This window comes from Liolophura sinensis, chromosome 6, assembly GCF_032854445.1.
Source record: "Liolophura sinensis isolate JHLJ2023 chromosome 6, CUHK_Ljap_v2, whole genome shotgun sequence".
NCBI classification, from domain to species: domain Eukaryota; kingdom Metazoa; phylum Mollusca; class Polyplacophora; order Chitonida; family Chitonidae; genus Liolophura; species Liolophura sinensis.
In genome coordinates, this window is record NC_088300.1 from 29039379 (window position 1) to 29061403 (window position 22025).

Below are 22025 nucleotides of genomic sequence, written 5' to 3' on the forward strand. Positions count from 1 at the left end.
CAAGCATACTTATACAGCTTCTGTTAAGGTAGTTCGCCAATTATATAATATCTGTTTTCTTAACATATTCACTCTACCTTTCTTCTGCTTCGACAAATGTCAACAGCTCTGTTCAATCTGTTTTCTTAATGAATTAAATCCCCCAGTCACCCGAGACGAAATGGCTTCGGCGACGACTCTATAGATTGTTTTCCGACGAGTCGTCCTCCGTGTGTGGGGTAAATGTCTAAACTGAAGGCATGCAGGTTACCGTGAAACACCTTTACATGTTTCTTTATATGAAGCTATCGAAAAGTTGTCTGTTGCTTTATGGAGCGTGAAGATAAGCACAAATGTTGGCACTTACCACAGTAAAAACAGTATATAGAACCCGGGGCCTCGACGACTCAGATAATGAAAACGCTTTGCTCGCTGAGACCACCCTGTTCTTGACATTTGAAGGGTTCAAATCCAGCTCTCACAGTTTCCGCTGCACCTTTGTGTTAGTGATTTCTTCGGGCTATTCCGGTTTCCTCCATCCATAAACCTGCATGACCGCCATTATATAAGTGAAACATTCCTGACTATGGCGTTACATTCACCATCAACCTACATGTACCAATAAATTCGTCAATTTCTTGAACCGTATTGTCTTAGTCATAAGGTTAGATCAGAGTATAACCCTGGATTTGAAAACGCGAACTCCAATATACTGCTGGTCATGGGAGAGTAGTCCTCCGAAGATGATGTTAAGACCTGCGATATAATTAATTACTTCACTGAGGCGGACTAACAATAATGCTAATCCAGCAAAAGAACCGGGAACGGGACGCATAATTATTTCCAGGTGTATTGACGGAAATGAAAGCGAATGTTTTATTGTTGAAACTATACGCCCTATGCTGACCACAACTCCTGTATTTCCTGGGCAGAAACTTTGACATCTTTCCTGGTTTTTTAAATTTTTTAAAATTTGAAAAAACTTTTTTTGTTTAATTAGGGTTTTACTCCATACAATTCCATTTCGGGTATAACAGTGCAGTAAAATTTGAATTCTTCAGAATACACATATATGGTCTTAACGGCCAGTAGCCCTTGTACACTCAGAAAATTAATTTGTTAATTTAACAGAAAGTCTATTGTTTGAGTGATGCTAGAATGTATTCTGTTATAATAACATAATACTTCCTCATATTCAACTTAAGATCCTGTTAACCTAATAGAATCTTTGTTTATTTATTTGATTGGTGTTTTACGCTGTATTCAAGAATACTTCACTTATACGACGGCGGCCAGCATTATGGTAGGAGCAAAGCGGACAGAGCCCTGGGTAAACCCAAGACCATGCTCAAGTTGCGACTTGAGTCTTTATGTTGAATTAATAGAACATGTGTGTTATATTTAACAGAATAATGTGTTACAATATCAGAATACATTCTAGCATCAATGAGACAAGAGACTAATTTCTTGAGTGTACTCTGACAAGAACAATGTTATTGATTATGTATGGCCAGGAATGAGTTTGAGCTTCATTGTCCATGCAGTTATATAAGTTTTAAAGGGCTACACACATTTTTGCTTTGGAAACTGCAGTTAGGCCTACGTGTTGTCTGCAAAGATTCAGTATGTAGGCCTAATCGAGATACGTTTCCGTACTATAAGTAGGCCTATACCTGCTTGGACCAATGAGTGATCAGAAGCCGTCAGTTTATAGGCCTACAGGCCTGATAGCCAGAGGCTGCATGGTCATGAGTCATGAAGGAAACATGTCATGCAAGCCTGAATTTATCAGCCCTATAGGTCTAGTTGTTGAGAACCTTGCAAGGTCAGAAACCGAGACTAAGCACCTGAAGGAACGCACTATATACAGCCAGGCGAGGAGCCATCGAATGACGGCACCAAATATATCACTGATGAAAGAAATAGTCGGTGGGCAATCGAGGTGTTAGGCATGGGCATTTATTGACTGATTTATTTATTTATTTATTGGACTCCCAAGGTTAAAGTCTATATTGCTCTTACTAAGGTTATTATTTATCCTCTCTGAATCTATGCGTCGAAACAGACATTCGTATAGGCTACCAGGTGTCAGCCAGTAAAGATGTTCCAGCTCAATAATCTCAAGGCTAATTCCCAAGACAACCTTAAACAGCAACTACCAGTCAAAGAACAAAGAAAGAATATAAAGTATGAAATTAGGTCAGGATCATGCAAAGTGAACTTACACAGTTCATCGTCAAATGAAGAAACTTGATGCAACTATGACCCACTTAGCCTACATATTGGAGAAATATTGATATCTAGACAAATTGATTGATTTTTCAAAGCTTATAAGATATGCACTGTTTATTCAACTTTATTTTTTTATTATTATGTACGAAAGCGTTGACATATGGGGTACAGTGGTTCGTAAAAAACACGATTAATTGCAAAGTATCACTACCTATCTGACACCAATCAACAAATTTAATACTATACACCGTACAGTTATGAGATTCTTGCCGAAGGCTGTTAACTCTAAGAAAGGACAATCACTATATATGTGTCCCTTGTCTCTTTTCCCGTTTTTATCAGACCACGTTTCGATGCACCTCTCCATGACGTCTTGCTGAGGCGACACAATCCGTTTTCCGCATTTTGTTCCGCTTTTTACACGCTCTCAACTTGATGTTGCACGCGCCAAGTCGCCCTGTTGAAGTGTGTTTTGTGAGACTATAACGGATGGCAACTGTCGATATATTTGTGGGAAATCACACTGTAGTTGATCCTGACATTTATCAGCTTTGGATCAATGGTTATTCAGGTATCTAAAGACATAACCAGTAAATCGAGAGCCGATATGGCGGTCTAGATTTGTGTTATGTTGTTGTTGTTGTTGTTGGGAAATGTCAGAACCAGCCAACCAGGCTCTCTGCGCTATCAATTTATGCCATGCCCATGATGCTCGCTTGCTTGGCAGTATGGGTATTTCAGTTTGAGGGATTTGTAAAGTTGAGGTGGACGTCACGTGGTAGAGTGACGTAACTCATTGAAGAATCTGCTGTTAAATTATGATGAACATTTGAGAACCTTGTCTTTACAGCACTGTAAACCTAATACCGGTACTAAGTTTGAAGTGCAACTGTGTTTGGTATTGCAATCCTCAAAAAAAGCTTTTATATTTAGATTGCCGTCTGCAAGAACATCTTCAGCTTTCTTAATTAATCCAAAAAGGCATAAAAAAGAACTTGTACTTTTAGTGTAGGTAAGTTTGGGAGCCGTCAGTGCAGACCTCATTGAGATGACTCCAACAAATTAGAGTGCGCAGCTGTGGGGCGATTTGTTTGAGAGTTGGCGATGGACTCAGTGTTACAATGAATGTCAAAATTTTAAATAGCACACTGAGTCCATCTAGGAAAAAACTATAGGTTTGATAAATGCGTTAATATATACACTGTCAAATGCACACTATACGCTCATTACTCAGTATGGTGGGTAGAGAGCACAAGATTTCAAGGCACAAGGACTAACAACAAAACTGATGATCTTTTAATGGAGAATCAGTGTGTCACCTGAATTCAGTAATTTAAAAATTTAATCTGATTTTGTCATTACTAAATAATATGATAGCCCTACAGTACATGTATAAATATGTTTTGTCTTAATTAGGATTTGAAGCTGCCAAACTTCAACAGGCTCGGGGTGTTCAACAGAAGTTTGGTTGTGTGTTTGACGACATTGTCAGTGACACGTTGGACTATTACAGACTGTTTACGTCGTTAGAGCGTCTGTTGAAGACTCCTCCCAAACTTGTGGACCAACAGGTCTATCAACTAGACACAGCAACACTTCGTCTTCTCATTCAGCAGTGAGTTTGGTAGTGGTTTGTAGATCTTCACAAGTCAGACAAAATCAATGTATTCGTGGAAGGAAACTTGTCTTCACTTGAAATTGAGGGATAAAGTGGACAGCACTGCAGTTCTCAACTGTGTGGCATATATTCATTTAGTAACGTGAAAGATGAATAATAGACACCAGTAAAGCACCATTTGACTGGTATTCACTGACCTTTTCTGCTCTGTGATGCATGCAGTATTGACCGTTGTACAGTTTTCCACAGTGCTTGTGTACAGTATGCAGGAAACAGTCTTCTGGATGCTTTATGCAACAGACCTATTGAAAGAAAAAATAGAGATTGTTACAGTGTTTGTCAGTTCAAGGCCAGTTATTGTATCTAATAAAACACTGAAAGTATCTGAAACCAGTTACATGTCATCTCTTATGCAACACATTGATGCATTTTTTGAAGCCATAAAGAAAATCATGAAGAGGTGAAATTAGCATATTTACAGGCACACACTGATGTGAACACTTTATATTTACATGTAAATAATATTATACATGTGGATATAGTTTCTTTCAGAGGAATATAAAAGTTAAACATTGTAAATAATTACCAAATTCTTGCTTACACCTGCTCCAACTTGATGTACTGTAATCTTCAAGCTTTTCTGCCTCTGCAGCATTTTTTGAAGTGGAATTTATCATGTGTTCAGTTATTAGGAAAATGACACCAAAAATGATTTGCATGAGTCACTCAAAGATGCAAGCTTCATAAAACTGTGCTATTTTTGTACACCTCAGAATACGGAATAGTTCTCTCAGAATACACCCCATCTACTTCCCTCTAAATGTTTTGAGATAAAAGTTGTTGTGGTGGTTGAAAAGGTTGAAGAATTTGGGTAATATTACAGATATACATGTTAATGTAGTTTGCAGATGTAGTGTTTTAAGTATGGAGGTGTGCACACATTTAATATGTTATGAACTTGATGATTTAATGTTGTACAGATACTACAGCATTGATCCATCAGTCGTGCGGGAGATACTTGGCAAGAAATTATCAGCTCGGAACAGGAAAGATCTGGATGATGTTAATGAGAAGACCAAAGTACCTTTGCGCAGCTGTCGCAGACAGGTATGTGAGGATAATGCAGCTGACAACCTGTTTGTTAGTAGTGGTGTTTCTATTGAATCTAACAGAATTAACTCACTAGCTACCGTGCCTACATTTTTAACACCAACTCAAATGTATTACCTGTTCCGAAGTAAAGAAACGAGGTGGCCTTACATGAAGTTCCTTTGAGATCATTTGCATTTCATTAATAAAACGTAATTGTACATATTAAGTTTGCTGTGAGAGAAGTGTTCTTGAGTAATTGAGCTGTAAATAAAAGTTAAATAAATGTTGGCTGTAACCTATCAATGGAGGATGCTGGTCTTGCAGTACATAAATACTGAGCACAGCTGGAGACCTCCATGGCCTAGTAGTTGCATGCGAGTTCAACACAATGACCAAGGAGCTTCTCACTAATGCGGTGGATATGAGTTTAAGTCCAGCTCATGCGGGCTTCATGTCTAGTAACCTGCAGGCAGTCTTTGGTTTTCCAAGAGGTTTGCCCAGTTTCCTTCCACCATAATGCAGGCCACTGTCACATAGCTTTAAGTAAAAAAATTCTTGAGTATGGTGTAAAACACCAATCAAATAAACAGATGAACTTTTTTGAGTGCACAGGCTAAGCCAAGCCAAGCCTTCTCTCGTGTGTATTAAAAGGGACATAAACAGGGTTAAACTGTCTCCTCTACTCTGTTAGGTTAAAGGCGTTCTGAGCTTTGCTTCCCTGAATTCTGTCGTGTTCACATAATTACAGATATTTTGTCTGGGTTATGCTTAGGACTGTGCTGGAAAATTTGTACCATATTTTTTGGATAACATTTTGTTCTGCAAATGTCTTCCATTAGTCATACCTATCTTATGCTAGTTATCACCCTTGTATATTAGAGCTAGTGGTCAGTTGAATAGCCAGCATAGCTTGAAACTTGTGTATGGGAAGGTCTACTAGCTGATGGTCGTTTGTTTCACTCGGACCCTGCACAGTTTCCTCCCACCATAACACTGGCCTCCATCATATACGTGAAATATTTTTGAATACGGTGAAAAACACAAATTAAATAGATAAATAAATAAATAAATAACCTGATACTGAATCAAAATGCATGGGAGCTCACTCTTTGTTCTCATAGTTTGATAACATCAAGAGAGTGTTCAAAACCGTAGAGGATATGCTCGGCTCCCTGGTTCAAAATATCAAGAAACATTACCTGGTGTCAGAACAGCTGGCGAAGTAAGTTTTAACTCTGCTTATGTGTTTTTATCTTCTAGATGTGTGCTTAAACCATAATGTACATGAGCTGTACCATTGCGTGTATAAAGAGGTTTATTGCACTCCATGCAGTATTAACTTCCTGTTACAGATGAAAGACATGAAACTACTACTTGTAATTTAGATGTGTTTTTCTGAAAAACAGTCATCTTCAATTAATTTTATATTATAACTTCAGTGTTGTTCCTGTTAAGGTAGATATTTAGTTTGACATTCGAGCATTCTTAATGCTCTTTGAATTTATATGTGGTTATTTACGTGTATTTGTGTAATTCTGTTTTATCAGTTATGTTTTTTTTATTTTAGGCAGTATGCAGCAATAGTGTTCATCACCAATAACAAGTTTGAAACCGGAAAGAAGAAGCTATCCTACCTGACATTCGATGACTTCTTTCACTGTGCTGACAAAATGATAGCCAACTGGTCATACAGCTCTGAAGGTAAGGCAAGCATTGATGGAAAAAAATCAGCTGTGTTCTGGTAGTCATGGTATATCAGAATTTGCATACTATTTTGATTTATTAAGTATTTTGTGGGACATTTCCTTTTGGGTAAACTAATCTCTTACCCAACTGTCAAAAAATGAATGTTATGATCATAAAACTAGAACATTATGAGAAAGTCTGTCTTTTGCGAGTTTGTTCTGTTTGTTTGAACTCCAATTAAGTAACAATTCCTTCAGACAGGCAAAGCTAGCTGAGTGTCTGACAGATTTTTTCCTGAGTTCTTCTACCGAGAAGTTAGCAGGCCTGTTAGCTTTATGGCATTGCAGCATATATGAACATTAGTATTAAACTTTGAATATTTGTAATTAGGAATTAACTTTAGTTTTCACATTATTTGGTCAAAGCGTCAGTTTGGATGATTCATTGTTATATCGTAAATGTGAGATTCCAAGTGATAAATCTAAAGCACATTAAGTAGTGTTATTGCCTGGCTTATAAGACTAAACTTACTTATAGCTTCAAGAAATATCAGAGGCCTCCTTGGCTCAGTCGGTTAGCGCGCTAGCACAGCATAATGACACAGGAGTCTCTCACCATGCGGTCGCTGTGAGTTCAAGTCCAGCTTATGCTGGCTTCCTCTCCGGCCGTACGTGGGAAGGTCTACAAGCAACCTGGGGATGGTCGTGGGTTCCCTCGGGCCCTGTCGGGTTTCCAACCACCATAATGCTGGCCTCCGTCGTATAAGTGAAAGATTGTTGAGAATGGCAAAAAACACCAATCAGATAAATAAATCAATCAAGAAATATCAGGATGAAAGTTATGAAGATTTTCTTTCTGAGACGAACTAAACATCTCCCATTGTAAATTATGTCTTCAGCATGGTGTTCCAGTGAGGCAGCACTGTAAATATTTTTAAAGATTATGTACACTGCCCTTGTTCTCAGTTTTTCAGTATTAAATAAAGGTTAGAAGCTATAAAATACAACATAAAGAGCATAATGGTCATGTGATTCATTGAGTTATCTCCCTTGCAGACTGTGAGAATCATGAAGACATGGATGTAGACCTGGACAGAAACTTTCTCCAGGAACTTAGAGACCTTAAAATGCTGCTGGAGAAAGAGTATTTGGATGAACATAAAAGGTAAGATTTCCTACAGCAGGAAAGGAAGCTATTGTACTATTTTTATCTTAGACGAACAGCCAGATTTTTTATATCTGTATCTTTTAACATGGGACATTCACTTAACCGGTGGCCTGAGGGCAAAACAACATCAACTGTTTTTTAAGATGTTAACATTGTGATTTTTCTCTTGTTTACATGTTGCTCAGTTGCATGTTTTCCTTCTTAATTTTAAAGTGTTGGAAAGTTTGATAAGGTTGTACATTTATATGCAATCATTCAGTTACACCTGGCCAGATTGTATGGTAAATGTAGTGATTTAACTTTGTCTTGTATACAGTAAAGGTGCCATGACCATGGGGAAATCTCTTGTATTTTCAGGTGACCCCATTTTTGCATTGTCCTTAGTATTGAGTATTGTTTTGTTTCAGCATTGCTCTGCAGAATGTAAAATCCTGCGTCTCAGAAAAAATTTATCAAGATATGGATAGTAATTTCAGAGTAAGTATTTGATGAATAGTCATGGTGTGGATACTGCCCAGAAAGAATGTTGGTGTTCATTTAGTAGTACAGAATAGTGGATAAAAGCTTTTGAATATAAAGAGCAGATAATATAGTATTATTGCTTTGATGTATAAATCAGTTGATTTGTATATATTTTGGGATAGCTTCATTTTTTCTAAATATAGTAATAACATTTACAATATCATAAGATGAATAATTTGACATTTTTATGGATCATTTTACGCTAGAAATATGAATATAATATATTCAAACACATTTCTTTTTCAGACGTTTTCCAAAACTATTGTCAACATAGCTTACGGACTAAATCACAGCAAAGAAGCAAAAGACATATTTGTAGACATTGTGGAAAAGGTTTGTGCGGAGTTAGGAATTGGTTCCTGGTTTATTTGCTTGATTATTTTGACTGTTTTATGCTCTAGAGAAGGATATTTTCCTTACGATGGTGGTTTTCGGTTAAAGCCTTGGGGAATGCAGCCAAACTAGTAAGAGCTGGATATGAACTTGCAACTCGTCTAAACTGAGAGATAGTCTAGAACGCCTTCAATATTATGTTCGTAATATGTCATAATGTGACCTGTGGGCAATGTTTAATACACATGTGCTTTTCTCAGAAAAGTTTCTCAAGCTTCATGATGAGTTGCCTAGTAAGTTTATGTTAGGAGATGGAGTTGAAATGTATTGTTTATGTATATGCTTCATTACAGAACAGACTTTTGGAATAATAGGTGTATACATGTACTTCAGTGGTTATGCTACATTATACAATTTTATGGATTTTGGATTATACCTGAAGAATGTGAAATATGAAGTTTGAGGCCCTGTTAAGCCAGTTTTTCATAAATTTTCTGAATGACCGCCAGTGGCTGGCAGTTGTGTGGTGAACGGGCAGTTCGAGTGTGACATAGCATTCATCAGCACTGCCTGGGAAAGTTGAATTTTGTTCTCTCTGTATCTCTGCAACATATTGTTATGGTAGTTAAGGGCTTGCTTAGCTAAGTGCACTTCAAGCATCCAGCCCCTCTAGTGAATAAGGCTGTTACATTTGAGTTAATGAGAAAGTGTGTTTTCTTCATACAGCTGATCGAGCCCTTCCAGCAGCTAAGGTGGCATCAAGCTGATGTGTCAGCTTTCTTAACAGCTTACAAAGAGGCCTGTCATCAGATGGAGTTCTTTATGCAGTAAGTGTCCCCCCATGGATCTCCTCCCAAACTACATCGCCAGTTTTGATGACACTTATCATACATCTTCACTATAGTCTAAACTTGTGCATGCTTAAATTTAATTACAGTCGGGTAATTATTATCATAATTACTCATGTTCAGGTTCTTAGTGCAATAATGTATTTTCATGTGCACTGTAAGCTCTTCTGAATGCTACATTTCTGCATTCAAACTGGATCTACCAGTAATGTAAGCAATGCACACCACGAATGGGCCATGAAGCAACCTATATGAAGCCAAATTAAGCAACATGACACCCTGTCATTTCTTTTAAATATCAGAGTCTGTGCAAAATTTATTAGGGATGCTGAAGGTTTATGGGAATGAGAAGACAGAATCTCACCTGACAATGCTTAAAATGAATTAAATCTTATGATATAATTTTTTTCTCTGAATTCATTACAACTGAAGAATTTAAATTTTGGTTCTTGGTTTTTCATGCATACAAGGGATATTATTTTCTGTTTTCTTTTATAAAATCATTGAAATGCGGTGTTCAAGCCGAGATACTTTTTCTGACATTTGCGATAACTAGGTCAGCACTGCTTTCATTTTAGAAGCCACCGCTACAAAATTAAAGCATAAAATCCAGCGACAGTCAAATCCTTAGATCAGTCCTACTGGTGCTTAGATTTATTTCCATTTCTTTCAGAATTTAGCTTGAATCTAGTGGTACAACAATCCTGTTGTAATTTTGTAAACATTTAATAGGGGTCAAAATCACCAGCACAACCCGTCCAGAGGCTACGACCTGAACCAGCAATACCCCGTCAGTGCATCTACAGCTAGGCTATTTAAACAGGGTCTTTGGAGTTCATTGTAAATGACATAGAAGGCCTACAGTTCATGCTGTGAAAGAAACATTCTTCCAGTATGCCCAATTTTCGAGAAAACTATATTGATCACTTTATTGCCTCCATCGCCTAAGTCCACAACTTTTATCTGCCATGGGCAATTGCTTAGACTATAATACGGAAAATACCTTCAACATTAGAGAGCTAGAGTAAATGTGACATCTCCTTTCTCGCGATCATGGAGATGTGCTGAAGCTGTGTCAAGACGCAATTTCAAGACCCAAACTTTACTGGTTGAAAAAAAAATATTTAATGCTGGTTCAAGATACTTTGAAAGGTAGTCTTTCAGTGGATATAAACATTAGTCAGGTGCTGTGTTTCACTTTAAAATTTTCTTGATTTTTTCTGTCTTTTATTTTTGGAAATGTTGGCGTTGAAAGGGTAGTATTTTGGACATCCGGACATTTAGTTAATACTGTGTTTTAATCGGATGTACAGTTACATTTTATACTGTTATGATCACTCTTGTCATATCTGATATATGTAGTTAAAATATCCATTCCTTTGAGGAAGACTCAAATGCAGTTGTCCAGGTTTAAGGGTAAATTTTATATTTTACAGGTGTAAGGCTACATGCCATTAGTAACATAACAGCACATCCCACATGTAATACATGCAAAGTGTAAGATCATTGTCTAGTCACCTTCAAACCTAAACATGTAAACTGCTTCTTATATGCTGTTTGTTGTCAACCATTCACAGTGGCCAAACATGTCAAAACCTTTAATTGTATAGCTATGATAAAATAGCTCTATTACGGTGACAGGAACTGACATGTCCTTGTTTAAGTCCTTCACCAAACAACATCTTATAGTCTATTAGTACTTGAAAGGCCAGCATGGTAACTACACTATTGCACAGCTGTCAAAAAATAGTAGTCTTGCCTACAATTTAAATTACATTTTATGTGTCCAGATTAACCTTTTAATGTATACTGTCCTACTTGATCATGCATTATTTAAAAATAACCTTGGTAGATAACAAATGTACATTAAAAGGCTGTGTCACATGTGTCTGTCTGGTCATATCTCCTTGCAATATAAGGTATTTTGGTAGGACATGTAGAGAAACGCTGTGTGAAAATGCTGTGTGAAAACTCTGTGTGAAAATGTATGAATGTTTCACTTGTTCACTTCGTAGCACTGTGCCTGACCGTGCTATGAGCACAGTCTGAGTGTTTGGTTTACTATCTAAGTGTTATTATATTTGATTTGTAGGGTAGACCCAAGGTTGTTGTCTGTGTGGGAGAGATACATGAACACTCTATCCAGCTGTATATTACAGATGTACCACACGTAACAGCCAGGTGAACCACCACGTGACCTTGTAAATAGTGTTGTAGTAACCATGCAGTGGTACAGGATAGACCAATTCTACTCCTGGACCCCTTCATCTGTGAACAAAGCAACCCTGTTTTTCTGATTCCATTGGAAAGTACTAGAGCAGTAATGGACAAGATGTTGTAGTGAGCGTGACTAATGGTGCACTGAATGGTCAGGTGCAGGAACATCAGTTGGGTTTTCACAAGATGACCTAATAAAACCATTTGCTTGACACGTTTGTAAAGCTCTGATCTGGGGACTGAAGGAAGCTGCACTGTGGGTATCCTGCTTTATTCTGACGAAGACCAGGAATCTTGCAGGCTTTACAACCTCCTGTTGCTGTCAGAGCATAATTCACCAGTCACAGGTCTGGAATAATTCCTTGATTTTGCTGACCAATGAGGTAAAGACAGTGAGACAAGATCAAATATTGGGGCCTGGCAGGGCCTGTAACCATGATTTGGTAAGGGCTGGTTGCTGCCATTACTTCAAATTTGCTACATTTATGACTTTCTCAGAAAGTTTAATTTTTATTCACATTCCTGTGTCCATTTCAAGTATACCTTGTAACTGAATGTATGTCAGCTGTAGAGAGAATGACTTGTTTTTGTTTTGACTGGCTGTTTATTGATGCATACATGAATGTACTAAAGAAGATATAGGTATATGTACTTATTGCTAAAGTATGCATATGGTTCTAATATGACCAACACTGGTACAAATGTGGCTTCACATGTAACTTTGTCAGGTTCTTGAGCAAGAAACAGTTGTTGAATTCAGACACTTCACAGATACATGTAAACATCTAAAATTAGCATTGGTCACTAACCAAATAAATACGTCAGTGAATAATTACTTGCTATCAGCTTAAACCGTCATTCAATCCTTTGGGCCCTTTTAGCTCACTTCCTGGCTAAAACTTGTAGTCACTATTAAATAATGAATATTGCTGGAACTTCCAAGTGCCCTGGTTTGATGCTGATCAATGTTCACATCCACATTAATGTGGCATTAAACTGTAATCATTCTTTATTTTATCTTATTTTACATTAACACCATTCGTCAGTTATTCTCATTTGTCTATCCTGCTGTTCGTATTCCTCAGCTTGATGTGATGTTCAGCATGATTTTGGTTATGTGATGACATTTACCATATGGCAAGCAAGTCTCAATGTCAAGATACTTGTTATGCTGCCTCACTGAATTGCTATCGCATAGGTATCAGGTGAGACACCTCAGACAGCAAAATTAGTCCCACCAAGTTCACCAGTTCTTTGGCTGGCCCATCCATAATGAGATCAACAGGGAAGAAACTATCAAGATTCTTAAGTTTAACACTGTTGTAGCACTTGTTGTTGATTGTTTGTGAAAACATTACTCTCCTGCCAGATGTATACATTGTCTTCTTGGGAAGTTGGGAGAAGTTGGGATCAAAGCCGAGGTCATAATAAAGACTATAAAAATGGTACTTGCTGCTGCCACGCTTGGCGCTCTGCACTGAAAGGTTAGAGCAAGAAAACAGGACTGGTTGGCCCAGTGACAGCATAATGTGACTGGGTGAGGTGTCATGTCTGGTGTCTTTGGCATGATCGTGCACTCAGCATTTTGGCGGCATGGACATGCTCTGCCACAAGACAAGATATATGTAAACAAGCCTAATGACTGCTCGTCCTGATGACTGAAAAATTGTTAAGTACAATGTTAAATCCGAAGCATACATACATACAATACTGTTTTGGTCACCCTATTTAACTGGTGTGATAGCTCAGTCTTTGTTGTCTACACAAGCCACTTTCAGGCTGTGTCAAAACACTTTATTCTTTGCTGTTGTGCTGTAGTACTTGCAAAGCACCTTTTTGCTTCACAAGTACAGCTAACCTAATTCTTCAACCTTTTCAACCACCTCTGTGAGCAATATTTTCGAACATTCTGAAGTAACTATGGGGTGTAGAGAAATAATTTGCCAAATTTTTTGAAGCTTGTTTCTTGAATGACACAAATCATTTTCGAAAGTGTCATTTTCATAGCAATTGTTTGCATCAGTTCCACTGCTTAAAGTGCTTTGGAGGTCGAAAAGGTTGAAGAGTTACAGTTTACAAAAACTGACTTAGTATAGAAAGGAACGAAACAAATGGCTTGAACTGAGCTGTTGTAAATTGGCAGTGTTCCCTACTGCAGCTTCAAAAGCAGAACAAACCAACCAATATCGAGGGTTTTCATCACTGTCTCAGTTGTTTTTTTTGTCACATGGAAATGAAAGCCACAGATGACATCCAGTTTCCCAACAGTATCTGTTTACATATCCTTAAATAAGTGGGCTTTATAACAACAATCCTTTGTTTTAAAGTATTTATTTATACTTTAACAACAGTGGTATAATTCTGTGGAAGAATATACCTTCAATAATTCATACATATATATCCATGTATATCATATCCCTTAGATTTACACAAAGTGTACTATATATTAAGTGATTTAAGGTATGAATATATCTATTATAATCACAATTGTAGATGATTTAAAATTTCTAGTTGCCTCGCAAATTAATACGTCAATCATGTCAAATTATGGATGCTTAGATTTTCAACAGAGACATTTATGATGCATCTATTTCATTTTAGGTGATGTGTTAATTTGTCTCGCTTTGAACCAGCGACATTAGCATAATTATGTATACCTTGTAATGAGAAGAATTTGTACAATAGAAAGTTAAAAAAGTCCAATATTCAATGATTTTTGCTGTAAAGCTAATATTGTGCATTCAGTATTGCATTAAGAGGTCAAGTCCTATAATAAGACCGAGATCATAAAACAGCATTTTGATGAAGCTGTCTCAAGTTGTACAGTCTTGATTTATAAATTGCCAGGGGTTATAAAAATCATATTAATAAATACTGTAAATACCCATAGCATCATCAATTGTTCGCACATACATATATTTGCATATCCTTTGGAAATTTGGTCATTGTCTTTGTTAAGTCGAAATGAAAATGAAACCACTCTATCTGTGCAACTCCTGATGGAAGATTTCCCCCCATGTCTCTGCATCCATCACACACATGGACTTAGTCGGTAAAGCTGAAAAACTGCTGACTCTGCTGAATTCTCCCTCTCGCCACTTTCTTTTTATGCCAGCCACACCATAGTTTCGCATGAATGCTGCCTGTGTTAGCGAAGAAATAAGAAAATGTCTTATATTACAACATTGCTTTTCAATGGGGAATTTTAATATAAAATGAACTGTCAGTTTGAATTTATTACACAAGTGTTGCATTATGGCCAGCAGAGCTCCCCCTCCCCTTCTAAATAAACATGCCGACATATGTTGACAAATGTGGCATAAAATTACATTGTTTAAACGTGGGCTATTTCAGTGGCTCATCAAAAACATGCATTTCAGGCTTGGGTATTTTACATTTTAATAACTGGCAAAGAAAATGTCCAATACCCGTATTACAGTCAGCACCATACGTGGAAAGGTCTTCCAGCTTCCGGTCGTGGGTTTCCACCGGGCTCTGCCCGGTTTCCACCCACCATAATGCTGGCCATCGTCGTGTAAGTGAAATATTCTTGAGTACGGCGTAAAACACCAATCAAATAAATAAATAAATATTACAGTCAGCAAGAGCTGGATTTGAACATTCAACCTCAGTGATCATGGTCTAGTGACCTGCACTCCAGATCCTTATGCCATAAGGTTGCATTACTAATAGGGTACCAAGTGGTAAGCTGTACCATGTGTAATATATCACGTCTTGTGACGTATCAGTGACGTATCACTTTGCATACTGATGTACATGCCACGCGGTCTTCTCTGAATAAAGCAGTGCGGCTTGGGGCCTTCAACTATGAAGACGTGTTGTCTTATCTTTCTCTGGTGTATTACTGTGCTAGACTATAGAATGGCGTGAAGTCTTTCTAGTACGGTAGATCAATATACAAAACTGGCGACGAGACGAAACGTACCTACGTATAAGGGAAAATGGCAGTTTTCGGGAATCTAGGAGTTTTTGATGAGAGTGTTGAACTTTTTGAAGATTACACGGACAGATGCGACGCTTTTATGGCAGCGAACGCCATCGAAAACGAGAGGAAGGCAAATTTATTCTTATCGCTCATCGGTCCAGAAGCATACAAACTTCTCAAAAACTTGTGTAGTCCAGACGCCCCTAGAACGAAAACGTATCAGGAACTGAAGGACCTCTTGAAAGAACATTATGCGCCCACTCCAAATGTAATGGCAGAAAGATTTCGGTTTGACAGAGTGTCGAAACAAGGTGACAAGGAATCAGTGGCAGACTTTATTGTCCGTCTGAAGAAATTGGCTTCTACTTGTGATTATGGCAATTTTCTAGGCGATGCCTTACGAGACAAGCTAGTTTCGGGACTGAATCAGAAGATGTCACGTACTCAGACACATCTACTATCTGTGCGAAATCTTACATTTGACGAAGCAAGAAGGAAATGCCTAGCGGACGAATTAGCGAATGCCGCTAATCGAGAGAGCATGAACGACGGCACGGCGGAGATGAACCGACTGTTCCCCGGGAGGAGAGGCGGACGTCGAGGCAGAGGACGCGGTCGTGACCAAGCACACCGTAGTACATCCGGCGATGGCTGCAAATGCTGTGGTGGGAGAAACCATAGTACTGGAGAATGTCGACTGAGAGATGCTGAGTGTTATGGGTGTAGACAGCGAGGACATATCAAGGCCATGTGTCCGAAAAGTGATAACACAAATTCTAACAGTGGTGGAAATACCGGCAGCAGAGGTACAAGAGGCGGTCGTGGACATTCGCAAAGTAAGTTCAAATCAAGAAATTCAGCGAAATACGTGGACATTTCAAATGATGCTGAAGAGTCAAGAGACAGTAATTCTGAATTTGATCATGATGAATTTGGACTCTACGGTAATTATAATGTAAATCAAACTCAAAGCATGAAACCTATTAAAGTAGATATTACTGTAGGACATTCTAACATACAAATGGAGCTTGATACAGGAGCCTCACGCTCGACTGTATCTGAAACATTGTATAAAAGTTGTTTAACAATGTTCCCGCTCAGAAATGTAAACATCACATTGCGTAGTTATACAAATGAACCTGTACCTATTTTGGGAGAAATTAGAGTGCCTGTAAAGTACGAGGAAAACCCACTTGTAGAACTTGACTTGATTGTTGTAAAAGGTCAGAAACCATGTTTATTGGGTAGAGATTGGTTAAAACATATCAAATTGGATTGGCAAAGTATTTTCACTGTAAATGAAGCTGGTCTAACTAAGAAGTTACCTAAACATGTACCGCAGTCTGATGATTTTTCTGATTGTTTCAATGAGCTGTTACGACAGAACAGTGTACTGTTTACGTATGAAGGTAATGGTATTAAAGGTTTTAAAGCATCATTGGCATTGAAAGATAATGTTAAACCAGTATATCAGAAGGCTAGACCTGTACCATATTCTTTGCTTGGAGATGTTGAAAAAGAATATGACCGATTGATTGAATCAGAGATTTTGTATCCAGTTGACAGTTGTGAATGGGCTTCACCGACAGTCCATGTTGTGAAACCTAATAAGTCTATTAGGGTGTGTGGTGATTATAAAGCAGTTAATGAATTGATTAAAGATGATGGATATAAATTACCAAATACTCAAGATCTGTTTGCTAAGATATCCCAGTATGGTTCACAGCCAAAAGTGTTTTCAAAACTAGATTTGACTAGTGCATTTAATCAGCTTTATTTAGATGATGAATCTGCTAAGTTGCTTGTGTTAAATACTCACAAAGGATTGTTAGCAACTAAACGGTTATGTTTTGGTGTCAAAACAGCGCCTTCCATTTTTCAGGCTACTATGGATAAAATATTGTCAAATATTGATCACGTTCTATGTTACATGGATGATATATTTGTAGCAACTGAAACTGAGAAAGAGCATTTTGTTGTGTTAGAGAAAGTATTTTCTAGATTGAGGAAACACAATGTCAAGTTAAATGGAGAAAAATGTGAATTTTTCAAAGAAAGTGTGACATTTTTGGGTCATAAGCTGTGTGCTGAGGGTATAAAACCATTGCAAAGCAAGACAGATGCAATTAGAAATGCACCTAGACCACAGAATGTGTCAGAACTTAAGTCATTTCTTGGAATGTTGAATTACTATGGTAAATTTGTACCAAATCTGTCATCAAATTTACATGCTTTGTATTCGTTACTTAACAAGTCAGTAATGTGGAAATGGACTAAAGAGTGTGAAACTTCTTTTCAATATGCTAAGACTGTTTTAACAGGTGATAGCGTGCTTATGCACTATAATCCTAAGATGCGTTTAGTATTAAGTGTAGATGCAAGTCCTTATGGATTAGGAGCTGTGTTAAGCCATAAGTTGAATGATGGTTCAGAAAGACCTGTAGCTTATGCATCACGTACATTAAGTTGTGCAGAGAAGAACTATGCACAAATAGAGAAAGAAGCATTGGCAATTGTGTATGGAATAAAGAAATTTCATTTGTACTTGTTTGGTAGGAAATTTACTCTTGTAACTGATCATCAACCCCTAACAAGAATTTTTGGTTCCAAATCTGGTATTCCTGCATTAGCAGCAGCTAGGATGCAGCGCTGGGCATTGTTGCTTAGTGGATATTCGTATGATATTGTATACAGATCTTCAGAAAATAATGCAAATGCAGATTTGTTAAGTAGATTACCAGTGGATGATTCTCACACTGCAGATCCTGATGAAATGTATATTTGTAGTACAGTATTAAGCGATCTACCTGTGACAGCTAAACAGATAGCTGATTTTTCATGTAAAGATGCTACATTATGTAAAGTGTTAGATTTTACATCTTCAGGTTGGCCAAATTGTTGTACTGATATGACTTTGCAACCCTATTGGTCAAAACGAGATGAATTGTCAATTGATGATGGTTGTATATTATGGGGTAGGAGAGTAGTTGTACCAACTAAACTTCAAGAAATGTTGTTAACTGAATTACATGATGGTCATCCCGGCATGTGTAGGATGAAAGCTTTGGCTAGATCTTTCGTCTGGTGGCCTGGATTAGATCAAGATATAGAAGACTTAGTCAGAACATGTCCGAGTTGTGTAGAATCACAAAAAGTGCCTAAGTCTGTACCTTTGTTATTGTGGCCTTGGGCTACAGAGCCATGGCAGAGAATTCATGTTGATTTTGCTGAAATCGATGGTCAGCAATTTTTTATTGTAGTCGACAGTTATTCTAAGTGGTTAGAATGTTTTCCAATGTCAAGTACCACAGCAAGTGCTACTATTACTGTTCTTCGGTCTTTGTTCGCAAGGTATGGTTTACCGCAACAAATTGTTTCAGACAATGGACCCCAGTTCATTGCTGATTTGTTTTCTGATTTTTTGAAATGTAATGATATTGATCATACTTTGTGTCCCCCTTACCATCCTGCAAGTAATGGGTTAGCTGAGAAAAATGTTCAGAGCTTTAAGAGAATGTTCAAAAAGTGTGAAAAGTCTGAGAGTATTCAAAGTAGAATAGCCCATGTTCTGTCATGTTACAGAAATACTCCTCACACTACGACTGGTATTACGCCAGCTGAGTTGTTTCTGAAGCGAACGCCGCGAACTAGGTTGTCTTTGTTAAAGCCTAACTTACAAAGAAAGGTAGAAAGAAAACAGACAGCTAGCAAATTTCATCACGATGGTTTGAATCCCACTGTACGTAAATTTGATTTGTATCAGCATGTACGGGTAAGAAATATCAGGGGAGGAAAGGTAAAATGGATCCCCGGTACCATTGTTGCAATTAAAGGTCCTCACACTTATATTGTGCGAGTTCCAGGTAATAACAAACGCTATGTTCATGCTGATCATCTTATTTGTGATGACTCTGTAAATGTTAAATCTGATCAAAATCCAAATGACGTATTACTAGGGAAGGATACATGTGTTGCACCAAATAATCCAAGCATTGGCAGAAATCCACATGTAAATGATCCGAGTGTACAAACTAATGTGCCAAGTCCAATAAAGGAAGCAGTAGCTTTACCTGAATCTACTAAATGTACACCGAAAGTTTTTGATCAAGATTGTAAACCTGATGACACTGTGTCATGTGATTCTCCTGTGTTTATTCCTCGAAGGTCTGGTAGAGTAAGTAGACCTCCACGAAGACTTGATTTGTAATATGTATTCAGTGCTGCAGCTGTTCTAAAGTTCTAGATACATATGTACTCAGATTTTATGTCTTGGTTGTTGACTGTTTTTTTAGAGCAAACTTGTGACATTGTTTTAATGTTGGTGTCATAAAATGTATCTAAGTAAAATGAAACATTGTTGTAAGAAACAAAATGTTACAAGGTTTAAAGAAGTTAAAAGTTAATTGAAACTTTGTTAATGTTCTCAAGGTTACTTCGTATCTAAAAAGGGAGGAGTGTAATATATCACGTCTTGTGACGTATCAGTGACGTATCACTTTGCATACTGATGTACATGCCACGCGGTCTTCTCTGAATAAAGCAGTGCGGCTTGGGGCCTTCAACTATGAAGACGTGTTGTCTTATCTTTCTCTGGTGTATTACTGTGCTAGACTATAGAATGGCGTGAAGTCTTTCTAGTACGGTAGATCAATATACAAAACCATGCACCAAGTATAAACATACCCACCTTCCAAGAGTGACCCAGCTGTCTGTCAATGTCAACATACCTGTCACCAGGGCAGTGACAAGAACACAGTATTTTCCACAGAGTGCCGTTATCCGCTATCAAAGCGTGCCACCGATGGCACACCCTCGAAGCATTACACAGAGACTGGACGTCCAGCATGGACAAAATTTGACACAAAACCTCGTCTGGCAATCCCTGAACGTTTAGGTGTTCAGGACAGTGGATGCATCTATCAGTTCCGTTATCGAGGACGTGACAGCAGATGGGCCTTGCAGACATCACCTCCCATCGTATCATCACGCTGGCTGGCTGACAAGAATTAAAACTCAGATGTAAATACCGTGATTGTGCACCACGTCCACCACCTTCCGCACCCTCACCCCATTTGGATTTCATGCAGCGTAACACTCCCTCCCTCAAAACATGTCTGGGCTCGATTACATTTGCCTCAAATTAAAATGTTTTGTTATCACCAAATGTCGTACTAATGTTGCGATATTTGCCTTCTACACTGCATTAGATAAGCGATAATAATACCGTAGATCCAAGTGTAAGTATAGTAGGGGTAGAAGTTGCATGTATGTACAACACTTCGCGTGCGCAGACTGAATTTGGAATTAATCGCAAAATTCTGAAATATGTTAAATGTGTGTTCACATATGAGATCTACAAACAAGCGTATGTTAAATCGCAATGTAGTTGGCTTGTAGAGATAATTGGGTACTGTTCACACTTTGTACCACTTGTAGCCATTTACATGCATCGTAGGCCTAAATGTAGAAGTTGCAGCATTCTAAATTGCCGTCATACAACCTTGGGCATCAATGATCTTTTCACTCTGTTTTGCACAACTTAGAATTTAGACTGTTGAAATTTCCAGTTTCTTCCAATGTAGTTAATATACATCATCTAAAATGTACGTAAGACGAACATAAACACTCCAAATGTTGTCTCGGAACACGGAAAACGTCGACAGCTGACCTGACGCTCGTCGTTTGTTGTGACTGCAACGTCACGGATAAACATGTAAAGGGAAACTACCCTATCAATGCCAAGCGACCGTATGGGGTTATACAAGTAGCCTCCCTTGAAAGTATACTAAGCGGTCCTACTTATTTATTTGAAGGTGTTAAGCGGCGACCAGCATTATGATGGACTTATTTTTACGTGAGTGAAGTTAGACTGCGGTTCGCAGTTAGCGGTTAGCTATTCAACATTATTTGGCCATTATTTTTTTTATAAATTATGTATTGGGCTATATTACCATTATTACTGCACATACAAATTTAATACTTGGTACATTATTGACACTTAATACGGGCTATCACCTGATGCCAAAAATTCCCGATTCTGACATTAGGTGCGCTTCTGTGAATACCAGTCTGAACAGCGGTCTGGCCCATATATCCATTAATACTGCACCTACAGACACCATACTTCGTACATAACTGACACTTAATGCGGGTTAGCCATCACATCATGCATATACTTCCCGATTCTGACACTAGGCGGCGCTTCTGTAAACAGCAGTCTGAAAAAAAACGTGATAGCCCGTATAAAATGTCATTAATGTACCGAGTATGATGTCACTAATAATGGAGATATAGCGAAATACATAATATACAGAAATAACGACTTAATAACCGCTAAATGCGAATCACAGCTTAAGTTATTTCACGTCTGTTTTTGGTCCTTTTG

At 38.0% G+C, this 22025-nt stretch overlaps 1 protein-coding gene across 1 annotated transcript; it reads left to right on the forward strand.

Moving 5' to 3' along the window:
- Positions 1–2664: 2664 nt before the first annotated feature.
- Positions 2665–12705, forward strand: LOC135466495 (acidic fibroblast growth factor intracellular-binding protein-like). The gene is made up of 10 exons (XM_064744008.1): positions 2665–2782; positions 3628–3826; positions 4810–4936; positions 6043–6143; positions 6489–6622; positions 7663–7771; positions 8182–8251; positions 8543–8629; positions 9356–9456; positions 11570–12705. Exons 1-10 carry the CDS (start codon positions 2701–2703, stop codon positions 11649–11651), a joined length of 1092 nt encoding a protein of 363 aa, XP_064600078.1. The 5' UTR covers positions 2665–2700; the 3' UTR covers positions 11652–12705.
- The last annotated feature ends 9320 nt before the right edge of the window (positions 12706–22025 follow it).